This window comes from Gymnoscopelus microlampas (assembly GCF_963454915.1).
Source record: "Gymnoscopelus microlampas genome assembly, chromosome: 13".
Taxonomy (NCBI): Eukaryota; Metazoa; Chordata; class Actinopteri; order Myctophiformes; family Myctophidae; genus Gymnoscopelus; species Gymnoscopelus microlampas.
In genome coordinates, this window is record NC_139950.1 from 15,215,547 (window position 1) to 15,228,973 (window position 13,427).

At 41.7% G+C, this 13,427-nt stretch overlaps 2 protein-coding genes across 2 annotated transcripts; one reads left to right on the forward strand and one right to left on the reverse strand.

Annotated features, from left to right (window-relative positions):
* Nucleotides 1-295: 295 nt before the first annotated feature.
* LOC311058568 (ELAV-like protein 1-B) lies at nucleotides 296-1,276 on the forward strand (the record flags this gene model as incomplete). Its single annotated transcript, XM_084076031.1, has 1 exon — nucleotides 296-1,276. One exon carries the CDS (start codon nucleotides 296-298, stop codon nucleotides 1,274-1,276), a length of 981 nt encoding a protein of 326 aa, XP_083932157.1.
* Nucleotides 1,277-3,958: 2,682 nt separating this feature from the next.
* Nucleotides 3,959-12,354, reverse strand: LOC311059063 (uncharacterized protein). Its single transcript, XM_084076647.1, has 3 exons — nucleotides 12,196-12,354; nucleotides 5,777-6,094; nucleotides 3,959-5,371 (listed from the first exon to the last, which is right to left on the reverse strand). Exons 1-3 carry the CDS (start codon nucleotides 12,263-12,265, stop codon nucleotides 5,310-5,312), a joined length of 450 nt encoding a protein of 149 aa, XP_083932773.1. The 5' UTR covers nucleotides 12,266-12,354; the 3' UTR covers nucleotides 3,959-5,309.
* Nucleotides 12,355-13,427: the final 1,073 nt, after the last annotated feature.

The window sequence follows — 13,427 nt, forward strand, 5'->3', positions numbered from 1 at the left end:
GTACATGTGCGGTAAAGAAGGGGCGTCTGGGTTCTATATGGAAACATCGACAATTCCTCTAAGCCAATCACAATACAAAGTTTGACCTAACTGATGTCAACACGAACTCTGATGTCACTCCCGCCTTTATAAAAACGTATGGTGGCCTTGAGCTCATTAGCTCATTCGCTTGAAGAAAGCGATTATCATTATAATTATAATAATAGTTTTTATTTTTGACATATACATTTATTGTATTGTACATCCCACACGGTCATTCAACATGAGCTTTTACGATACCAGTTACAATACCAGCATGATGACAGGGGACGACCTGGACCTGGACCTGGACCAGAAGGACATCAAGGCCATGTCCAAGTTGATAGTCAACTACCTGCCTCAGAGCACGACCGAGGGAGAGCTGAGGAACCTCTTCAGCACCATCGGAGCGCTGGAATCGGCCAATGTCATTAGGGACAAGGTCAAAGGTCACAGTCTTCAGTACGGCTTTGTAAGCTACATTAACCCGTGTGATGCAGCCAAAGCTATCGACACGCTGAACAAACACCAGCTGCAGGACAAGATCATCAAGGTGTCCTACGCGCGGCCCAGCTCAGAGGCTATCCAGGACGCCAACATCTATGTGTGTAACCTGCCTAAAACCATGATCCTGGAAGGCGTGGAGAAGATGTTCGCCCCTTACGGACGAATCATCAACTCCCGCATGCTCCTCGACGGGGAGGGCAAGCCCCGCGGCGCGGCGTTCATCCGCTTTGACAAGCGGGCCGAGGCGCAGGAGGCCACCAGACAGATGAACGGCACCAAGCCTCCCGGAGCTTCCGAGGAGATCAAGATTTCGAAGCCCATCTTGTGTAAGGGCCCCGACTCAAAGGGCAAGGGCCCGGGCGGCCAGCGAAAGGACTTCCAGCAGCTCCCGAAGGTGGCGAAGGCCGGGCTCATCTCCAGTCACAGGCGTCAGCAGGCGGGCGTGCCACGCATTTTCATCCACAACCTGGACCAGGACGCGGACGAGGACCTCCTCACCAACATGTTTGCCAACTTTGGCACCGTCGCCGATGTCAAGGTGATACGAGACTTCCGCACCAACAAGTGCCGGGGCTTGGCTTTTGTTCACATGGCCAACTACGAAGAGGCCATCAACGCCATCTCCGGGCTCAACGGCTTCCGCGTGGGAAACAACACCCTGCAGGTTTCCTTCGGGAAGGTCGAGGAGAGAGACACGCCGGAGAGACGCTCCCGAGAGAGGCCCGCCGTATTTAGGCCCTACGATAAATAAAGGTCTGCCGCTGCTGCTGATGCTTTAAAATGCTAAATCTGGATTGGTCAAAACAAACCATCTGCTTGGAAACCGAGCTAAGCTGACCACTGCATGGGCATAGGAGATTATTAAAAGGAAAAAATAAATAAAATAAAAAACACTCGCCTATAGCCTTCCCCCCCAAAAAAACAAGGGAACCAGGAGACCTGGTACTGCCAGACCCCTAGTGGTTGAAATCTGAATGGCCGGGCTTCGCATGACGTGTGTCCCTTCTATGTCCCTTCTATGACGAAAGGGGGACAGACTTTTTTGGCTGGGGCCGGGGGACAAAGTGACCATGCCCATGTATGGAGAAAACGGATACAAATCCTCATGTAAGCCCGACTCCTTGGGTCTGGCAAACATGAGAGGACATGAACCACTTAGACCCTTTATATCTAGTAAAGCAGTCTTTTTTTGATCTACAGATCTCTTCTGCAAAAAAATGCCGATTTACAAGCTCACAACGTGTCCAATGAGATGCCTTGTGAGATTAAGACACTCCCCCCAAACCCTACCCTTCTGTCAGCCACTACTTTGTTGTTGCCAATTTTAGGACAGTGAAAGCATGATTTAAACACATCTTGTCAAAGTTGATCGATGCTACACGACATTGTGGCCTCAGGACTATTACACATGATGTGTATCATGTACGTTCCTAGTAGCATGTAAGATTCCAAATTTGAACTACGTTTCAGCCTAGTTTTTAAGCCCCATATATGTATAAAATTGCAATGTTAAATATTTCAAAGAAATATAATAACAATATATACGTGAGGAAAAAAAAACTAACCCTAAAAATAAGAAAATCGGTGGAGGTTATAATGACATAATGACTGAGCCGATAATTAAAACAAAACTTTATTTCTCTAGCACTTTACAAAGCATCTTAGAAACAGCAAAATGATAAGTGCATAAAAAATGTAAAAATGTGTGAGAAGCCTCATAGACAAGTAAAAGAAAATTGTGTCTGCATGTACACTGTAAAAAATGACTTGCTCCCTCTCAGTGATGGGGTCGAAGAGTGAATAAATATCACTGAGTGGGAGCAAGTAATTTTTCACAGTGTGAGGGTTCTATTTTCTTTTTTAATTCTTCTTCTTTAATTCTCTTTCAATTTGTCCTGCATCTGGGCTTTTACAGAGGGATTTGTAAGCTCTTTTTTTTCTCTTTTAAAATGTTTTTTTTTCTCCCCCACGGTTCAAAAAAAGTAGAAAAGGGAGAGGACAAGAATCCACCATTGTAATAGTTTAGCAAAAGTTGATTTAGGTTTTCCTCTCAAAAACCCAACCCTACGTCCTTGTTGTGAGAAGCGGAAACAGGTAATGCTGACTGACAGGGCTCTGGTCAAACTCATAGACTGTAGGAAACAAGGAAGGAGGGGTGCCCCGTTTTGAAGCCACTTTCACAAAAATGAGCAAATCGCCCCGGCGATCTTATTCATAATGATATGAAGCATCAGCTCATTTACCCAAACAGTAAGAAAATACTTTTTTTTTTCTCCAAACACAGACGTTATCAACAGGGGCGTAATTTCAGGGAAATGTAGGCGGTGGCAGGCAAGGGCGATTTTTTTTCTCCAAAATACACTGTTTTGGCGGTGTAGTTTGGGGGGGCTTTATAGTTATGTTATAGTAATTGTTATAGTAATTGTAATGACAATGGCCGGCGGCCGGCGGCCATTGTCATTACAATTTTACTGTAATCCAAAAAAGTGTGACTGTTAATTCCTTGTGTCAATATATTGTGTTTTTTATCAGCAGTTGCCAGTTAAGCTTATCAAAAACTAATACAATGTCATTTGATCTGCGTTTGCTATAACCACACCAGACCATTTTGTTTATGTCTGAGTGATAATTCTGTGTATCAAATATAATTTTATTACAAGGCAACGTCTCTCTTCCATGGGCAGAGAGGGAGCATAAGATTGCATTGGGGATAATGGCTTGCACAGTCTTCTCTTAAAGGCAATGGCATCTGGCATGGTAATTGGTTTTATTATTGTAACGCCCAAACCACACCTATGTGTAATGTAACGGGTAGTGCAGGTGTTTTAGGGATAAGGCTGGTGTTCGAAGATAGAAACTTTTGCACGGGAACGCCCCTCGCGCAATGCTAAATCCCCAAATAGTGGGTATAGGATCTTCGGCAAAAAATAGAGCCCTGCATGTCTTATGCTAATGGAGGGAAAATGTTCCACAATAATCCTTATCATTACTGAAGTAACTGAGTAGAAATGCTCAAAACACTCTTCAGATTAAAACTTGTCTTCATTGTGAATGTGTGTGCCAGTCCATGCTTCAAAGAAGCCATAGTAAATGTATTTAATATATAAAATAAATAGTTATGTTGATTGTACCGTATGCACTGACCGCAAACAAACAAGATGTTGGATGTGAGAGCTGATCATACCGACTCATCCATCATGGTCACTGTTACCTCACACAACATGTTCATTAGATTTCTTCGAAGTCTTCACTACATAATGTTCTGGATTCTGGAAAGACATGGATGTAAACTGCAACTGGCTGGCGAGGAAGCAATGCTGTATTTCTAGTTGTTTTTTATAATCACATGAAAAGAAAACATTTTAGCACAGATCTGAAGTTTGGTTAACAAAAACAATTAGTCATATACTGTAAATATACACTGGAGGCAGGATACAGTTGAACAATGAGCTTTATTATAAACAGTCCACGCACCCTGTAAACAGTAGCCTAATACAAAGACATTGGGATACAGACCCTGCAAGAGGTTGTGTTATAACAGCACAGTGCTCTGCTGGGCAAACGATGTAATGACACTTATTCCCCCTATTCTGCCTCTTTCACTAACCGTGCTTATTGGCCAAAATATGCTGAGATAGATACATCTGCAACAGGCAAATGTTGGCCTCACGATACTATGGTTCTCAACGTAAGGTCCAAATGGATCCTTACTGGGTCTGTACATTTTCATATGCTCTCAGAGTTAAATTAACACAGAGGATTTTACAGTGTAGAATGGGGTCCCAGAGATTAAAAATGTTTCAGATGGGGGTCCGTGGCCTATTGCATATCAAAATGAGGTTCCTTGAAATTAAAGGGTTATGAATCACTGCCCTATTGATCAAGGGAGATGACGATAGCAGTGCACTAGAGGACATCCTTGTCTAGACCCTTGGCCATTCTAACCACATTAACCCTGGCGTCTGAGTAGGCTACTTTGTTTTTTGTGTGTGTACTTTACTTTTTACAATTTTTTATTTGTTTTAAGCTTATAACTTTCACTCCACTACAATTCATAGACAAATGTTGTTGCTGCTTTACTTTAACTCAAGTACAAATTTGACTTAGCAACTTTGAGTAATACCAGGATTATCTATACTTTAACTCACATACTGGAGTTGAGTAGTCCACCGCTGTCTCTAACCATCCCACAAAACATTTCAAAGGTTTAGTTTGTTTGCGCAAAGGTCAACCACAGAGACGTCATTTAAATTAAATGCTTGAAGGAAACAGATACAGAAACAAATGAGTATTTTAAGTGCAGGAATAAAAAGTCTTAGGGGTTTTTAAAAACATTTGTCTCCATAACAAGCAAAAGGAAAACAAAATATGCACGTGACTCCGTCCAGATGTTCACGAGTGATCGACAGTTGGATGGACTAAACTACAGATTACCAAGTACACTTTATGTGATGTTAATATTAGTCTAAGCCAGTGGTTCCCAGTCTAAGCCATGGTGTGCTCAAGGCACAGTGGTGTACATGAGACAAGACCAGGTGTGCTTAGGGATGTTGTGACAACCACACATTATTATTGCAATATATACAACTATACATAAAGTTATTATGTTTTTAATCTAATATAATCAGTACTTTGGACTCCTCCCAGTATATACAGTATATGGTTGAAACAGGGACCATTATAACAATGATACTCCAGTCCCAGTGGTGATTGGTGTGAGTGAGACTGGGTTGATGCAGTGAGATGTCTCGGAGCAGGCTCGTCGGCGGGCGGTCGCTGTGGTCCTACTGGTTTTCCTTGGCCATGTCTCCAGCGATATCACTCAGTGTGTCAGTCAAACTAAACTCTGCAGGAAAACGGACAGGAAGAGGACATTGATGTCAATACATATATTTTCCCATAGCTGCGTTTGATTGGCCCCGCAGCAGATTCGAACGGGGAACACATAGGTCACTTTCATATGTGTTTCCTGTTCGAATGTGAACCCCCCCCCACACACACACACACACACACACACACACACACACACACACACACACACACACACACACACACACACACACGTAACTGTGTATAAAAGCAGCAATACACGTGAGGCCTCGATATAATTGTCTTATATCACAGCTATGGGTGTTTTTGACGACAGCCCTAAGTGTGATTTAATGGCGATATGCCTCAGGCCTTAAGAGTACAGTAGTAGGCGACTGTTTTATTTGACCACATTCAGAGAAACAATGTTAGTGAATCTTACCTCCTCCTTGTACACTCTCTCCTCCTCCTTGTCCGGCGCTCTCTCCTCCTCCTCCTGAGCTCTGTGAACCCTCCTGCTCGGAGAGCAAACCGGCGAAGCCTCCTTTCTTCTCCTCCTTGTCATCTTTACCACCTCCAAAATTGAGCAGCCCCGCCAGCCCTCCCCCGCCTCCCTCCTCATCCTCCTTCTTCTTGTCGTCGTCTTTGTCGCCGAAGGAGAGGAATCCTGGCAAGCCTCCTCCTCTTTCCTTCTCCTTCTCCTCGTCCTTGTCGTCTCCTCCTCCAAAGAACTCCTTCACCTTATCCTTGGCCGCATCCGCTGTAGAGCCACAAAGGTCAAAGGTTATTTAGGGTTCTTTGTAATCGCAGACAACGAGGCATACTGTGAGTGTGAGATAGTGCATCCATGTTGAAGTACTCGGGTGTGAAACAAATCATTTTAACCCATTAATGCATCTGTGTCATTTTAGATTTCTTTGGATATTCAAAAATAGCAGATCTACAAGCTCATAGCGCGGCAGCAACAAGCAACAAGTATTTTCAAAAAACTAAAATCCACAGAAGCAAAGATTTGAGTTACAAATGTTCGCTTTAAAGAATATATTTTGCGATTTAAAAAAAATAGTAGATCTACAAGCTCATAGCACGGCACTGAGCTTGTATATCTGATATTTTTTAATAGCCAAAGAAATCTAAAATGATACAGATGCTTTCCAGGTCTTAATACCCATTAAGACCTGAGGCCGATTCTACAAATGTCTTCTAAATCCTAACAGTTATGTGAAACACTTGTGTTTTCTATAATATCAGTGGTTCTCGAACGTTCTCATGTCAAGGACCCCCAAAATTGTATGCAGATGCGGATCGGTAGGCAGCGGTTCCGGTAGGAGACTATTTGAACCGCTGCCTGTCATCAAATTATTGGTTTAGGAATGCGACAAAATCAAAAAAATATTCATGAATTCCAGTCTCCATGGGGTGACTAATCGATAGAAAAAAAGTCATTTTGGAGGTGAACTATCCCTTTAAGTTTATGAAATATACTAACGTTTGTTCAAAATCTCTGTGTAGTCAACAACAGGGGCTGTAATTTGCTAAGACACCCAGATTTGCATCTTCTATAGACACAGACCGTGGAGGGATTCTCAGCTGGTGTTGTAAAGTCATAAACACCCGGTTGAGAAACAAGGCGACAATTTAAAGCTTCATAATTATCGTTCTACGGTTACGTTCTATGTTTAACCCAATAAACTGGGAAAGCATCCTTGTCATTTTAGATTTTAGCTATATAGCAACATATGTTTTTCTGAAAACTCTTAGGATTCCAATTTAGAACATTGGTTTAGAACAGTGGTTCTCAGAAATAGCAGATATACAAGCTCACAGCGTGACACTTTGTGCCGTGCTGCTTTTTGAGCTTTTTTGCAATTTTTGAACATTGCTGATCATTTTGGGGGTCCTTGGCACGAAGAAGTTTGAGAACTACTGATATACAGTAGAAGGCATTTGTAGAATCGGCCTCAGGTTTTCTAAATCCTGTTACCTAAGTTTTCTGAAAAACTTAGGTATTTAAAAAACTTAATATTTATTCAAAAATTACAAAAAATGTATGTTGCTATATACTATACATAGCAACAGGAACCCCAAAAGGGGTTCCCGTCCTGAAGGGTACAGTTACAAAAAGGGGTTCCCCCCCAAAATGGGTTAAAAGAGAGAATTCCTCAGCAGAGACGACAACTTGAAACAATTTTTTTGCACTCAGAAAGCTGATTTAAAGGTATTTATGGCTTCTAAATGGATGACAATACAAAGAGAGAGAGAGAGAGCTGGTTTCAAACTTGCAACATCCAAAGCGCATGGTTAGGTGCTCATAGGCCTGCCCAGCAGGTCATGATATTAACATAGCAGAACAAAGTTTTGCCTTGTAGGGTGCAGTAGTAGACTGGTTCTCTGCCAGACCACATTCCTGCCCTGGATTGCTGACATGTTTCTATGGCAATCTGGCAACAGGAATACCCAGAAATAAAGAGTGACTTTCAAACGGAGCCAGGAGGAACAGACGAGAACTTCTCTCTTAAAGCCACAATCCGGAATTGAATTGAATTAACAAAAGTTTAACCAATCTGTATGTGAATACAATATAACTATCATCTGTATGTTAGAGTAATCTGCAGTGGTTGGAGGTGGCCTCCCTACTCTTCCATTGAGACATTTAGACCCTGGTGTCAGGCAGTGATGTAAAGTAACAACGTATATGTACTCAAGTACTGTACTACAGTTTTGAGGTATTTTTTTACTTCCATTCTTTCTTTTTTTTTCAATTTTCAATACTTTTACTTCAACTCCACTACATCTCAAAGGCAAATATTGTACTTCCACAGCAATTATTTGAAAACGTTAGTTACTAGTTTCTTTGTAGATTTTGATTATTATTACAAAACCACTTTGGACCTATATATTTACTTTGGCTTTTTGAAAATAGGGGGAGACCCAGGTTTGAATATTGGGTGTTACAGAAGCAACCTCTCTCCATTGGGAGAGGACATACAACTTGAGGATTGCAGCTTCAAAGGCTAATGTATACAGAACAAGACAATACAGTAAACAAAGGCTTCTGGGGTAAGAGAGGTTACATTTCTAACTACATTTGTAACCTCTCTGAGTTAAATTGACACTGATATTGTCCATAATGAAGGGCATACTACATGGCGATGCTATAGTTCTGCTGTTGGAATCGTGTGTAAGGCCTTCAGCTAAAATAACACAAATGCCACATAAAATTATACGGGTGAGGTTTGCATAACATGTACTGTAAATCACCCCTCCCAGTTCAAGCTTCAGCCCAAACCAAAATACCAAAATACTTACAACGGCATCAGAATTATCTTTGAAAACTTCAGTACACATAAAAAGCACGGAAATCTATTTGGACACAGGGATATACAGATGGCCTACGTTTTGTCTCAACGTTGATAGAACATGAAAGGAATGTATCAAAACTAAAGTATCAAAAATGCACTTGTGTGTGCAGTCATAATAATGGTTTTGTGTTTGTGTTTTGGTCTGGGCCAGAGTCCAGGCTCATGTAGAGAACGTCTCTATGTAACTTGGCATCTAAACAGAGGTTTGACACAGGCGTAATAAGCACTGCGTGGTGTTTAATTGCAAGTCTAGGGCAGACAGAATAAAGGCTGTTGTTGTTCACAATCTACGGTCTTATAAAGGATTTGTTGAATGTGCGAGTCGGACGTTAACCTCATCATGAGCAAATCACACTTGACACACTACATTTGGTTGTCTAGTTTAGGACTCAGTAACCATATCAAAAAGAACATTTTGTGTCAGTGTGTGTTCTTGTACACTACAGCCTGATTTATATGTTCCATGCCAAAAATAGCAGATCTACAAGCTCTATTGTGGTAATTGCTAAAGAGTGTTTGTGCAGTAACAGGGGTCTCTGTGTCTCTCTAGCAGCTAGAGAGACACAGAGACCGGAATATTTTCTGTTTACTGAAGAGCAAGAGTCTAGCTCTTCAGTAAACAGAAAATATTCCGGTGGGTCACAAATTTCATCCAATCAGGAGAGCGTGACCGTATCAGCTTACATTTTATAGTGTTCCAGTTCTCACCTGGTATCCCGACCTGAAAATGTATTTTCCGTTTGCTAAAGAGCAGGTGAGATGAGGAGACCCCTGTTACTGAACAAACAATCTATAGCAATGATTACTATGGGAATATATAGAGATACTCAACTCAACAAAAGGTTGTTGCCACTTACAGCCTCTGTAAGTCAATGCTCCCAAAACGTGTGTGTACATAACCTTGAGTTCAATTAAAACTTGATGACAGATGAGAAGAGAGGATTCAGTCTGCCTACAAGGCAGCCATGAATTAAACATGTGGCGCATAAGTCTCTCTCCGGACGAGCGTATCACTTAAATGTCTAACAGTGTAAAGCAGTGGTTCCCAAACTTTTCAGCTCGAGACCCAAAAGAAAAATTCTGTGTCTCCCTGGGGCCCAAACTTACAAATACACATTATGAATTAATCACTTATGCCCTATTTAAAAGGGAAAATAGCCAACCTACAATTTGGAACATTTCCAATGACTAATTTAATGCAATTCTATATGCTTTCTATATGCAACAGGAATGTGACCCGGCTGGTTGTGAACAAAGCTTTGAGATCCCGCAGGCCTCGTCTCCATGTTCTGGAAGAAGGGAGTGGTGCTGAACACAAAGATACAGTAAACAAAGAAAGTGTCTTTGTTTGACACATTTTCCTTCAAATCTTTTGTTAAAGATCCAGTTCGATCAGCCTGACCCACTGCACCACTGAAGGCAGGCTTTGAATATTTCAATAAGTTCTTCCAATATGATAATTGTAATAAAAAAACTCTTCACATGAACGACAGTACACTAGTCATATGTTATGGCCATTATTCAAGAATGCTGTACTGTAAATCAATATCTCCTCTCATCTTATGTTTTTGTCCACAAGAGCAGAAAAGTGATAAATTTGGTTTAGATTGTCTTAACCTCATGAACCCTATAGCATCCCTATTCTAGGGCAAACGCTCTGCAAAAATAGCACACACTGTGAGCTTGTAGATCAGCTGTTTTTGGTAAAGATAAATTATGTAGTAGATCAAAAATAGGAGGGGTCTTATAGTGTAGATGTCCGGTGTAATACAGTCAGCTAGTGGTTAAAGAGGAATAGCCTCATCTTCACAGACACTGACAGTAGTGTTTTGCACTCTTGCTGGCTGTGACTTGAAAGAATTCACTTGTGTTTGTATTTCTTTCAAATAGTTGTCATGACGACTGTGTGGGTTAGTAGTGTGTCACCGGGTTAAATCCACACCTCAGTCACCTGTCCTGTCCCACAGTCACCTATCCTGTCCCTCAGTCATCTGTCCTGTCTCTCAGTCACCTATCCTGTCTCTCAGTCACCTATCCTGTCCCTCAGTCATCTGTCCTGTCACACAATCCAAACTGGACAAACTGGTCACTCTCTGGATTATACTGTACGGCTAAATGCCATGTTATGTGCTGGTTAGAGAGGTGCCACTGGCCTGTGTGTGTGTGTGTGTGTGTGTGTGTGTGTGTGTGTGTGTGTGTGTGTGTGTGTGTGTGTGTGTGTGTGTGTGTGTGTGTGTGTGTGTGTGTGTGTGTGTGTGTGTGTGTGTGTGTGTGTGTGTGCGTGTGCTGCTATAATTGGCAGCCGCCACATATGGCGGAGACGCTGTTACTTATACCCATAGAGAAACTGAGTGACATGCTTATTGTATCATGAAGACGTATTCCATGATTTTGTGATGTTATCTCACTGCACCTTTAATATTTGTGTCCCTGTATACTCTCCTTTGTGTGGACATAAATAAATGGTTAAAATGTGTGTGTGTGTGTGTGTGTGTGTGTGTGTGTGTGTGTGTGTGTGTGTGTGCGTGCGTGCGTGCGTGCGTGCGTGCGTGCGTGCGTGCGTGCGTGCGTGCGTGCGTGCGTGCGTGCGTGCGTGCGTGCGTGTGTGTGTGTGTGGTATGTGGTACTGTAGTATGAGTCATATTTGGAAGTAAGGACTTCCAAACTGCTTGGCAACTGAACAACTACTTTTCAATGCTTTCCCACTCATTCTGGATCGGACCCACCCTTACCCTTAAAATAGCCTATATACAAATTCACAGTGCGTCATGATGCGACGTGATGTTTGTAGATCTATTATTTTCCAATAGACTAAGTATAAAACTGCTTCCTAATTCTTTCTGGGGACCCCCTGGAACCCCCACTCAAGGACCCCTGGGGATCCCCAAATATACTTAAAGTACCAAAAGTACTCATTATGCAGAATGTCCCGTTATACAAGGTATCATATGTATAAAATGTATTAAAATATTTTGAAAATAGCAGATCTACAAGCTCACAACGCATCGCATTGTGACGCGTTGTTGAGCTTGTAGATCGGCTATTTTCATATAGCCAAAGTTTAAATAGGGCTCAAGTGGTTAATGTATGTTTTATAATGATAATCTAAATCTACCAAGTAAATAGTAAAAAAAAAAAAAGGCATGGGTTTCCGAGGCTAAGTAAAAAAAAAAAGTAAGTTTTCAAATAATTGTAGTCGAGTAAAAAGTACAATATTTGCCTCTGAGATGTAGTGGAGTAGAAGTAAAAGTTTTGAAAATTGGAAATACTCCAATTAAGTAAAAGTACCTTAAAATTACAGTACAGTAGCCTACTTGAGTAAATGTACTTTACTTGCCACCCATGGAAGGTACAACTCAGAAAACATGCTGTGATGCCGTAAGTAAAGAGAGAGAGAGAGAGAGAAGAGATTTGTCTACATCAGAAACAGTGTATTGTTACATCACAGTTTACAGGTGCAAAGCAGTGGGTGAAATGATTCTATTTCTTCTGTACTCACCAACTTTGTCCACGGCCTTGTCCACAATACTGTCCGCTCCCTTCCCTAGGAATGAGGAGAAGAAAGACATGGTCCCACTGTGTGTCTCTGTGAGTCTCTGTGTGTCTCTGTGGGTCTCTGTGTATGTGTGTGTGACACAGTTACGACTGTTGTTGTGGCACTGGGCTTTATAAAGGCTGGCACCCTCGTCCCTCAGGCCTAACCTGATTGGCCGGAAAGATCAGGGTGTGGCCAGGAGGGAGCTGATGTAGGGAGGGAACGAGGGAGGAAGGAGGGGTCGGTAGGAAGAGAGAGAGGGAAAGAATTTGACTGAACCAGATGGTAGCAAGGTGGAAAATGAAGGAGCGATGAGGACCCGGGGGATGGGTGGAGGGATGGACAGATGAAGAAAGGAAAGGCAGGATAAACCTGTTTCACAGGTTTGAAATCTTGATTGAGATCTCTCTCACCCTTTCTCTGTTCCTCCCTCCATCCTTGTGTCCTACTGGTCTAGGGTCAGCCTGCAGCACACTGTCTCCCTCTCTGCTTTCGTACTGTCTGTCTCTCCTACACTGTATCCCTCTCAACTTTCCTACTGTATGTCTTGGCAAAGAGAACATATGATACCCATAGCTGTGTGTCTGCTGTTGTGTGTTGCAGTTTTTGGAGCTAGTTTAACAAACAAGCAGAGGTGGAAGAAGTACTCCCATTTTGCACTTAAGTAAAAGTACCAATACCACAGAAATACTAGTACAAAGTACAAAGGTATTCGGATTAAAATATACTTAATATAAGTACTGAAAGTAAAAGTAATCATTTTGCAGAATGTCCTATTTCACATGTTTCCAAATGTATACAAATGCTTTGGAAATTGCAGATCTACAAGCTCACAACGTGTCGCTTTGCTGCTCGTTGTGAGCTTGTATATTTTGCAATAATAATCAAAATCTACAATGTAACTAGTAACGAGTTTTCAAATAATTGTAGTGGAGTAAAAAGTACGATATTTGCCTAATTATTTTATTTATTGAAAATTGGAAACACTCCAGTGAAGTAAAAAGTCCTCAAGTACAGTACTTGAAGTAAATGTACCTATAGTCACATTTACCAGGCTCTGTTGACTGATTGCATTATAACAAAGGATTCACATTAATGACCACACATGAATACATGAACTCTGTCATCTGATGACAGCATGATAATATTCCTCTGTCAATATTTGATCATATATTGTACGTATGGCTCAAGGGAAA